The following is an 11,135-nucleotide window of genomic DNA, read 5'->3' as shown; positions in this document are numbered from 1 at the left end:
TTACATTAGTATATAGGTATGGAATTAAATTAAGTGTAAATAAATTTCTTTTCATTAATTCATAAATATATAAATCCTAGTGTAAATTCATTAGCAAACTAATTGATGAATGTTCATATACCTAGACTATTATCTAAAAAATCATAAAATTCAAAGAATCAATTTTGTGGTGTTTATTTTAATTTAATATATATAGAAATTATAATTAAATTGCAAAATTAGTAGGAATTTATTGAAAACACTTTTACTTAGTTCACTAATTGTATTTGAGATTCACCATTGTGCAACTACAGTAAGACCCACTTTGGAATCGTTATTTTAATTCAAAATTATGATGAAAAAATTCGAAAAATTGTACAATTTGAACATTTTGGTAAAAGATTATTATGGTTATAATTATTATATGTGAGGGTTTCATATTGCTATGAAGTGGTAGAATGTTGTTAATTTGGGGGTAAAGAAACTAAATAAGGAGGCTCGGGCTTAATAATAGTGTATGCTCGAACTACTCTTTTTGAACCACAAAAGCATGTGTGGTCACATTCAAAAGCAACCAAAAGAAGGGTTAACAAACAATCACAAGTCAAACTTGGTGGTTTCAATTAAATTTCAATGCCATTATGGAATTCCTTAATGGCACTTTTTCTCTTTGCAAAAAGCTATATCGAGGAGATCTAAATCCATGGAAAGAGGGCTATAAAGAAGAAAACTCCTTGAGGTCCAACCCCAAACATATGCAACCAACAACTAAAAAACTAATTCTGCAATTAACTTTTACTAAATTTTCTTGTATTCTAGCTTGGTAGTGAGATATTAATAAATTGTTGCATTACTGGCAATGGTCCAATACCATTACACAGTCAACTCTCCGACCTCAAGTTAGCAAAGACCCTTAGCTTAGGGTTTTGGCCAAAGAGATAAAAGCTATATGTTTTATATTTCTATCACATGATAATCTTCTTTCTTTGTACCAAGCAATGCATGGTTTGTATTTCTTCAAATTATAGATATTGTATCAGTTAGAGCAGGGACCCAATTTCCTGGAACAAAAAAATTTATGCAAAGCATCAGATCCTCAGTCCAAAAGAAAAAAAAATTCTCTCTATGATCATTAGAAAAGGTCTTTAAATTCATTAATGATACAGAAGATGAGTTAGTATCACATGAAAACCTTCGAAATAAGACAATGTAAGTTTAATTCATAAATATTTAAAAACTGTTGATCGACGTTGATAGGAGAAGTTTTTATAGTGATACATTGTGATTAAAAGAGTTATGATATATCAAGTTTTTTACCTATAATTCAAAGATTAGAAACTTGATCGATATCCATGGAAATATCAGCCATCAATTAATTCAATCACAAATGGTTTTCAAAAAACAATTTGCTAAGTACTTCTCCTTTGTCGTTGTTGTTTGGTTTGGTCTAAAGTTGGGGTTTATTTTCTCTATAGAACTGTTGCATAATGAGAGACCGACCATTGGAAGCAAAAAGCATTCTCGTTACTCTAATTTGAATTTTTTTTTTCTTGTTGCTTTTTGAGAAATTCCTTTCGTTTTCTAACTTTTTACCTGGGAAAAAAGCACCCTTTATAGAGAAAGGAAAAAGGTAATTGAAGAATTTATACCCTAAAAACCAATGAAACAGCAAGAAGCAAAGAGCATTCGGTCAAATGCTCCGAGCCTTGCTATAAAAAATATTGGTAATAGTACAAAAGGTTCTAAATGAAAGCATCTACTTCATAAAATAAGAAAGAAAATTGGTGGTAGAAAATCGACACCAATCTTTTATGGTGCATGCGTAAAGTTAATTTTGCTTGCTGCTTATAAAATTAATTCATATATTTTTTTTCAACTTCGAATTTTTCTGGTGATACGACAGGAAAGCCACAACCAATCTGTAACTCTCCCCCATGTTCTTTAGGAATAAGACCAACTGTAAAACATTTCATTATTCCTGCCAATATTTTTAATAAACTCCCTATCAACCTAGCTACTAGCTAGGTATATAGGTCCTCCCAAGGCTACAACTTGTCATCTTTCACAAAAATTAGTGTAATTTTTATGAAATTAAATTATGTATATAAATAAGAATTATAATTATAATTAACTATAAAAACAGTGTGTGTCAATAATATAAATTTTAAGAGTAAAGATTTTATATCTCTCATTCAAACTATATGTTCAGAATTATTTTTTTCAAATTTTGTAGTTTTTTCTTACAATTTAACAATTTTAATATATACACAATTTTAACATGAAATTATATGAGATCCACACATAATATGACTTTAACTTATAGCTGGGATCTAGAATTTTTAAGACTTCTTCATTACTATTAAGATAAAAGTCTCATCGAAAAATAATACGAAATGATACGTGAAACCCTAAAAGCCAATTAAATCTGATTATTAAAGGTATCAAAATTTCCATAAAGAGTTATAATGGAGAATGACAGTTTTCATAGTTAAAAATGTCTAATTTTTCATATAAATTTATTAATACTAATTTTGGGTCTGCAGCTCTTTTGAGCCAATGCCATGATGGATGCACGATAAGCTGATCACATGGCTAAGATGGGGAAAAAAAAAAGGATGATTATAACTACTGGTAGTTGCAAGGTGTAGCTGAGCTAGCTGATCAGGACTGATCTGTCGAGGATATAATCAAAACAGGAAAAAAAGGATATACTAAAATAAGAGTGAAAATATTGGAGATAAACGAGGCAACTCATGAGCTGGAAACCCTGAAACCCCATTAGGGTTAACATGTTGGAGTTTGCACACACTTTTTGTGTCTTCTAAAAGCCCCGCTTGATTTCTTGAAAGGAGACAGACGACAAGGGCGCAAAGGAACGATCCAATTGGTGTATCAAACACTAATTAATACTTTAAAAATCTTAAATTAATCCTCTAGCTATAGCTATAGCTCGCTCTTTTTAGCTGACGTAGGGCTGAACTGGACAACATGAATAACGTGAACAGTGTGATTTCTGATTTGTGTTGAATAAATTTTAATTTTCAATCGAAATTCTTTACTTTTTGCCCCACCCCACACACACACACACACATATATATATACTTAAAACCAGAGGTAGCTGTTCAAGTGTTGGGCGGGTTACTAAACTTTTAGAAGAAAAGTTTAGTAGTCTTGGCTCGAATTATGGGTACTTTTATATAGATTAAATTTAAGATATGAGAGTTTTTTCTCTTTTTTAAGGATAGAAAAAGAGAGATCTAAAAAAGAGTATAAAATTAGAGAAATATTAAAGTGTTTAACATTTTTAAATAAATACACTTAAGATTGATATTGAATTGTAATTGTAATGTTGCACGAGTCTACAGTTGGATCATTCATGATAATAGATTTAAATTGATATAAAAAAATAGAGATATAAAAAAAGTATACAATTAGAAAAATATTAAAGTGTTTAATATTTTTAAATAAATACACTTAAGATTGATATTGAACTGTAATGGTAATGTTGCATAAGTCTGTAGCTAGATCATTCATGATAATAGATTTAAATTGATATTTATGTACTATTATCAATTAATTAATTGAATTATATTTTCTATAAAAAAAAATTACACACAATCCTTTGACTTTGGGTCTTTTTTCCATAGATGTAAGAGAGTATGATCGAATCACATAAATCTTGTGTCCATGTCTTATCTTCTCTGTTCTTTCCCATCCACAAATCAATTTTACGTAAAATTTTACACATTTTGGCTCGTTTTGTTTAGAAAATTATTTTTTATTTGTATTTTCACTCTTACTCTATAAATGATCAATAAAAGAAATCATTAAACTTGGGATTAACCCCTTACTTAAGCGTAAAAAGTGGAGATAATTTCATTTCTATAAGATCGTAAACCCTAGCTTATTAAGGTCAGATATTAATTTTGAAGAATTATGAATCCAAGCCAAGTAAAAATTGGACTCATTGGTATGGTTTAACTTTTATATGCAATATTGTCACTACATTAGAATTAAAAGTGAAATCATGAAACAAATAAATAAAGTCGCTTTTACACCTACAGAGAATCAGACTGGTGACTGGTGAGTTTACTTAAAAAGAAAATAAACTCTATGTAATCATTTTCGATGGGAAAAATTGCCTTGCATTCTTGCAATGACTTGTTCATATAGGTGTATCTGTAATTTCTTACAATGAGAGAAGTCTATAGCTGGCTTGGGCTGGTATTTTGCTACAATCTTGCCTAAGCCTACTTGGGAAGGAACACTACAAGGCTTCAAAAATATATCAAGCCCCTGCTCTGACCCAAAACTCACCGGGCTTATATTTTTCAAGAGCTTGAAAAATGGTAACGATATTTTGGTAGTTGAGCTTGGTGTGAGAAGATATATATGTAAATATATATATATATATATATATATATATATATTTGCTCTTTGGGGTTCTTGTTTATACTGACATGCTGTGTAAAGTGAGTATTGATGAGTTCGATCCTAAATACAACCGTTTTAGATTGTTATTTGTTTCCATACGTAAATATATATAGAAGGAAATCTTCGTCTTCATGTGATGTTTTACTTCTCTACTGTCAAAGTAGGTTTTATAACGATCATTAAATAATGAAATCGATTGTTATGTTTTTTGATAGAAAAGAGAGTGAATTAGATATTAAATTAGAATATTATTATAAACAATTAATTAATTCCATTAAAAATATTTGTATATGTACATTTTACAGGAAATTACACATCAAAACCATATTGTGCCTAGGCTTATAACAAAACTTCCCCTAACTTAATAACCTCTTGGTTTCAGGTCAAACAAAACTCCATCTTTGCTTTAAACAACCACATTCCCCCAAGGTGAAATGACAAATAAAAAAAATGACATTAATACTACAGTTTTCTATCACTTTAATCCCCAAATTAGTCTTTTTGGCTAACATATATTTAACAAAGAGAACTTTACATGCAGGCTGATCTTCCCTTTCTCCAATTGTAGCCTGGCACCCGTAACCAGCCAATACCCTGGACTATCTTGCGGCCCTTTGCATAACTGTGAGGTTTCCACAAACTTCAATAGCTTTGGTGTTTGAACTGGCACCGGCGGCCCTGTTGGGTACACGGCGGAATCCACCACAACCACCTCCTTCTTTTCTTTGACAGGGTTGCCTGTCAAGGATTGGCTTATGGCTGAAAGTAAACCAGACCTTTGGGAAAACCCAGAGGCAGCTTGTGCCCAGCTTGATTGCACCAGGAAAGAATCCGAGACCTTGGAAAACAACAGTCTAAGATGGAGAACACTCTTGGAGTCATGTTTCTTTACATGAAGTTGAGCACCCGTGACAATGAAGACAGCATCTTTGCCAGCAGTCCATTTCGGATTATATTTAACCGGGGCTGTGCATATGTGAGAAAACTTTTTGTGATGAATAGCTTCGAAGAATCGAACATCAGCTGTATCTTCTGATGCTTGCCAGTATTGTATGTCGTCCATCTTGTTTTCGAATGTTTTTGGTAGATTGCACAGATGTTGAAGGTGTATAGCTAGCCTGATCAGATTAAATTGAAAAATAAGAAAAAAAAAAGCAGAATTATATTAAACAAATTGCCATACTAGCCAAGGTATTGTTACCTATTGCATTTCATGCCCTCGAGATACAAGCGCATCCCAGTGACAGGTCTCATCCCTACTGTGACCTGATACGATCACAGGTCACACATGTTAGTTAATTTACCATTTTACTTAAATATGAAACATGAAATATAAAGTGAAATTTGCTAGAACACTGACATATTTGTCTTTTTTTTTTTATTTCTTTTTCCATTTAATTTTTACAAAAGGAAAATAGAAGTATTGATCAAACCACATCTAGAGATAACAATCTTAATTGATCATGGTGGTAAAGAAAGGGATTCCATGTATGAATGTACAGGTTTAGAGGTACCTGAGAAGTGTTTACATAAAGCTTAGGACCCATTAAGTTGAAATGAAGAGCTGGGGTTGAAGAAGCCCTTTTTGGAGAAGGACCAAGCGGAAGGTCATTGTGGATGGGCGCCCAAATCTTGTGTGCTTGGAAGTCAAGAAAGTACCGTAGATCCTCTATAGAAGGCTTGTCTACAATTACATAAAAATTGGAACACATAAAGATTAAAAAGGCAGTATACATAGAGAATAGGTAAGTTCACTTCAGAAAATTTAAAGAAAATTTATTGCAATACACTTAAATTTGATGGATTTTTGTATCATGTTTTATCATGAAATAAATGCAAAGATCCAATTAGGACATGCTACCATTTACTGTTGAGTTCAAGTCATAATAATCTTCAAAAATAAAGTTACCCAATGCTAACAACGCAAAGGCTTGGCGCATGCCTATGCCTTTGCTAAGGTGCAATTTTGCATATATGCATGGAGAGATGGCCGGTTACCAAAAACTTACATCGAAGGTATAAATTGATGGCATGTGATAGGAAACCTTTGCCAGGGACACCTTTGAGGAGAGAAGTGATGGGAATGAAGTTAAAATGAATGGCATCAGGCATTTGTGGAACTGTTGGAAGCCACTCACAATGGCTATAAGCTTCTAGGTCACCTCCCTTCTTTGAATTTATAACAATGATTCCCTGCAAAAGCCATTCACTTTCTTATTAATCCTTTAGTCCTTTTTTTTTTTTAACTTTACAGTAGTTTATAGTAAGCAAGTAACTAAAGGGTTCCTTATTTTTTTTATAGATTCCATTTGTTTTTCATAGTAATTTCTTGCCTTCTACTTACAACATACATTTTCAAGATATCCAGTCCAATATCAAGCTGGTTCTTTCGGCTGAATTCGTTCGGATATAAAACTGACCTAACTTTCATCAATTGCTTACTGCAGAGATATGAATTGGATTGGCCCCTGATATACATTATGCTTTTAATACTGATGCAGAATGATAAAAGTTCTACTCCCTTGTTTTGTATGATCTCTTTTCCAAATCCAAAACAAGCACTAATTTTTTTTTTTTGAAAAGTAATTATATCCACATTTTATTAGATGGACAAAAAGGAAAATGCAAATTGGGAAGAGAATTTTAAATAGAAATTATAATCGGACCTACATCTTTGGTACTGATATTGGAGTGGTAGCCATTGAAGGCAACAGGTTCTGAATCGAAGATATTGAAAGCCTGTGGTACCTGTACAGCATAAATGGGAAAAAAAAAAGTTAAGTTAGGAAAAAATGTTAACTTTAGGTAATTGTAATAAAATGAACAAGCAGGATGCTGACTTTGTTGGTTAAGTTCAAATGTACTAAGAATTTGATATCAGAACAATATTTAGTTTAATTTGATTTCGTATTAAAATGAAAGGATAATATCATTTTATCTAGCAGTCGAATAGTCTGATTACTCATAAATAACATGAAAGTAATAAAAAATGAATTCATGAACATTTGTTTCTTATGAGTAGTCAAGCAATCAAACTGTAGTGTAGAATTAATAAAGCAACAATGGAGAAGGGGTAGCTTGAACCTTTTGCTTTTGCTCTTTGGTTTTGGGGGTAAAGCTGCAGGTGCCTGTAAATAATTGGTCTCCAAGGTCATCGAGATGTTTCTTGAGCTGTGAAGGCTCCAAGTTGGAAGATTTGTCCTGCCTAACCAAAACGACATCTCGACCACCAATGCTTAACCCCACAATGACATGAGTCCCATATTTCTCAATGAATCTGCCACAGAATTTCCAAATATTTGATCACATCAAAGTAAGGTATTGGTCACATTCTTCTACCAACTACCATGACAAAGAAATTAATGAATAAAAGTTCAATGAATCAAATCGATAGTGCAAACTTCATGTGAAGAACAAAATGAGGGGTACATTCAAAAGATTCAGCTCCAGTCCACGCTTCAGGTAATTAACAGTGGAGAATCTACACAGGAGAAGTTGGGAGGGGAGTTGAATATGGGAAGGATTAATCTAACATTCAATGACTAAATGGTATATCATCTAACAACTACTTTGACATTTTCATAATTGAGTTTGCTTTTTTAATTAAATACCTTCAGACATTCTGGCAAATTGCTAACCTAACTTCCAAGGTCTGCTTGCAATTGTCAACCAAATGCTAGCCAATGTATAATTTTGACAAAGTTTTTTTTTTTTTTTTTTTTTTGTGTTTGGTACTGCATTTATTAAGTTTCTAGAAATCAATAAAAAATATTTTATATCTCTCTCTCTCTCTCTCTCTGATAAGCCAGATTTATTGACATTTTTGTAGGAGCAGATAAGGTTTGAAGCAGGCTGAAATTGTTGACTTTTGCTAAAAAAACAAGACTAGAACTAATTCTGATCCAGATTTGCTGTCAGACAAGGGGAAAGAGAGCCCCTCTTTTTACATAAATTCTGATTTGATTAGAGGAGAAATCTCAGTTTGTTGTTTCTCTAATCTCTCCTTCAGACTTTTTGGCCCTTTGTTTTCTTTCTTTGAAGTAAGCAAATTTCAATGAAAGAAATTCAGTCTCACTTAAAAAAGGATAGCAACCATTAAGTTATCTTATTAAATTTTCTTTAATTAATTTGGCTAATTAATTGTCAAATTCGATCCTAGTTGAGTGAATAAAAATTATTAGTTTTTAATCAATTACCAAGCTGCCAAAATACATAGTCATATGCAAGGCAAAAATATGTCAAATTCATTATGAAAATAACATATCATAAAGTCAACTTAATCTTAGAAAATTTAGCAATTTATATTACGCAATTAGATGAACTTAGGGTCTTGGAGTATTAAAACATTCTTGTTATTGAATCTTAAGCTTTTGACTGTAGTATAAATTAATAACTAATTAATTTATTTTTTTCTTGGTACATAATTTAATAAATATCATATTCAGCAGAATGTTTTTTAAGTTTTTCGTTGACTAAATAATTTAGTGATGATATATAAAGTTAAAATTATTGATGGGTTTTTTTTTTTAGTTTAAATCATGTGAGGCATGTAAATGAAGTAAATAAAATGATGGGAGATGGCCTAAGATTGCATGAATTAAATAAAAGTAAACATGCAACACGTGAATGATAGTATTTGTCATGCCACGTCATGGAATTGTCCTACTAATATTTTCGATTTAGTTATCACTCTTATTGCCTTGTACTAATATATGCTTATATATGCTTATTATTTGCAACTAATTAAAGTATGATTTTAAATATCATTTTGAAAGTCATAATTTCATATATTAATTAAAGGTGAGATTACATAAATGTTGAGTTAAATCTATAATTGTACTCAAACAAACTTCAGATTCACATTGATATTACGATCTTTACTCAGAAAAAATAAAATGATTTTAATTTTAATTCTATTCACTTTGTACTTTACAGAAAAAAAATCCTATAACCTAAAAAGTAGGTAAGAATGAAGCTTCCATAAATAAAAATAGCTTAACAGTTGAAAATTTTTACGCCTTTCTACTCTTCCTACAAACATTCTATAGATCATAAAAACAATCAGTTCTTTTTTGTAATTTGTAATTTATTTTAAAATTAAAAAAAAAGAAACATATAGAAAATATTAAAAATAAAAAGATTCAAAGAGCTAAACGATACAAAATATTTGATTTAATGATGAAAATATATGTTTAACAATTCAAAAATTGAAAAATACTTTAACTTTAACAATTGAAATTGAAGAGGTGTGGTACAATTACTTTGAATGATTAAGTTTGAAATCTTCAAATTTAGAATTAGTGATTGGTTGATTAAGTTTACATAGCTATCCTAAATTCTATTTATACTAAATGAACTTAACGTGCGCATTTAATATTGTAAATGTTTCTATAAGTATCTTAAAGTCAACATTCCATTTCCATGGTTACTCTCACAACCCAACTATTGGTGTGGCTATTAATATTAGCCTATTAAAGGCAAAGTCCACCCAAAGATCAATTCCAATATGAAACGGTATCTTCACCCCCCCAAAAAAAAATTGAAACGGCATCCTCTATAATGTCATTTAGAAATAATGATTCCTATATTTATTAATTAATTCCATTAATTCTATCTTAAAAACGTTTAAATAGCCTTAATTTTTATTTTTTTACTTCGGTTACATATTCACACTTCGATCTAAAATTATGTTGAAAAAAACTTTTATAATCCATCACATGTCTTACGAACATAGAATTTATGACACTGTAACTTGAATCTAGTATCTCTTTTTAATTATATGCTGACATTCTTGTACTATTTCTGTTCATTTTTTATTAAAAAACAATCATGATGTCATAAAATGAAGATTAAAGAATATATATGTATATATATAATAAAATAAAAGCATTACCTTGCTAGGGCACAAGGATCCCAAGCAGAAGGAACTGCATTAACGACTTCATCAGAGAGAAGGAGCGGATAGCGATCAATATGAAGATTGAACAATATGATGATATATCCATCAAGGCCTAAGAATTTGGTATTGGCTGCATCTTTTGCCCATGAACTGCTTTGGAAACCAAACATTCTATTGAATTGCCCTGATGGAATTTTCCCAGGCAGAGAACATTTTTGGTTGAAAAACTCCGCCATCTGCAAATCAATTTGGTTGGTTTTTTCAAGTTTTTGTCAGGAATTTGAATAAAAAAAATAAAGAAAAAAAATTAAATATAGTGTTGATAACACATAATATTACCTGATTGAAATCAAGAATATCAGACTGATAACGAGTGCGATCACCTTTGTCGCATTTGATATCAACAGGAACGTCTTTGACAGCTCCAAATCCAGGTATGGCAATCTCTCTTCTCTCAGTTTCGTTGAGCAAAATGAGCCTTTCCTTTCCTTTACAATACTTGAGTCGAAAATCCGATGTTAAATCGAATCCCTTCCCCAGGCTGCTAAGAGCCTTCTCCACTCTTCCATTTCTGCTCATCTCTTCTCCCTCTTCCTCTTTTCCGTCTCTTCCTTCTTTCCCTGGGAAGGGAAGGCGTAAGAAAACTATGGGGTTATGTAGAGGATGTCAAGAGTGGATATATTCGTGGTGGGTCTTCATGAGAACGCTGTGAAACGGTACAATTTCTGATCAAAAAAGTCTAGGAAGTTTCGCTTTGCTTCGTTCCATTTCTTGTTTTCGAGCTCAACTTTGACTGCTTCTTTTTCTCTTCCTCTTGGGGTTA

At 31.4% G+C, this 11,135-nt stretch overlaps 1 protein-coding gene across 1 annotated transcript; it reads right to left on the bottom strand.

Moving 5' to 3' along the window:
- Nucleotides 1-4,641: 4,641 nt before the first annotated feature.
- Nucleotides 4,642-11,135, bottom strand: LOC18610042 (MAC/Perforin domain-containing protein). The gene is made up of 8 exons (XM_007045482.3): nt 10,652-11,135; nt 10,307-10,548; nt 7,498-7,690; nt 7,084-7,161; nt 6,423-6,606; nt 5,928-6,097; nt 5,615-5,679; nt 4,642-5,531 (listed from the first exon to the last, which is right to left on the bottom strand). The coding sequence occupies exons 1-8, from the start codon at nt 10,889-10,891 to the stop codon at nt 4,919-4,921; spliced, it is 1,785 nt and encodes a 594-aa protein (XP_007045544.1). The 5' UTR covers nt 10,892-11,135; the 3' UTR covers nt 4,642-4,918.

Source organism: Theobroma cacao, chromosome 2 (assembly GCF_053813885.1).
Source record: "Theobroma cacao isolate CCN51 chromosome 2, ASM5381388v1, whole genome shotgun sequence".
Taxonomy (NCBI): domain Eukaryota; kingdom Viridiplantae; phylum Streptophyta; class Magnoliopsida; order Malvales; family Malvaceae; genus Theobroma; species Theobroma cacao.
The sequence above is the reverse complement of the archived record's forward strand: the minus strand, read 5'-3'. Positions and strand labels throughout refer to the sequence as shown.

What these genes read in the sequence shown, in the direction of transcription:
- LOC18610042 (XM_007045482.3), bottom strand. Translation starts at nt 10,891, where the DNA reads ATGAGCAGAAATGGAAGAGTGGAGAAGGCTCTTAGCAGCCTGGGGAAG. An exon ending in ATATTCTTGATTTCAATCAG is followed by an intron (nt 10,549 to 10,651) that starts GTAATATTATGT and finishes ATTGATTTGCAG; the next exon opens with ATGGCGGAGTTTTTCAACCA. An exon ending in GAGGGCATGAAATGCAATAG is followed by an intron (nt 5,532 to 5,614) that starts GTAACAATACCT and finishes TAATCTGATCAG; the next exon opens with GCTAGCTATACACCTTCAAC.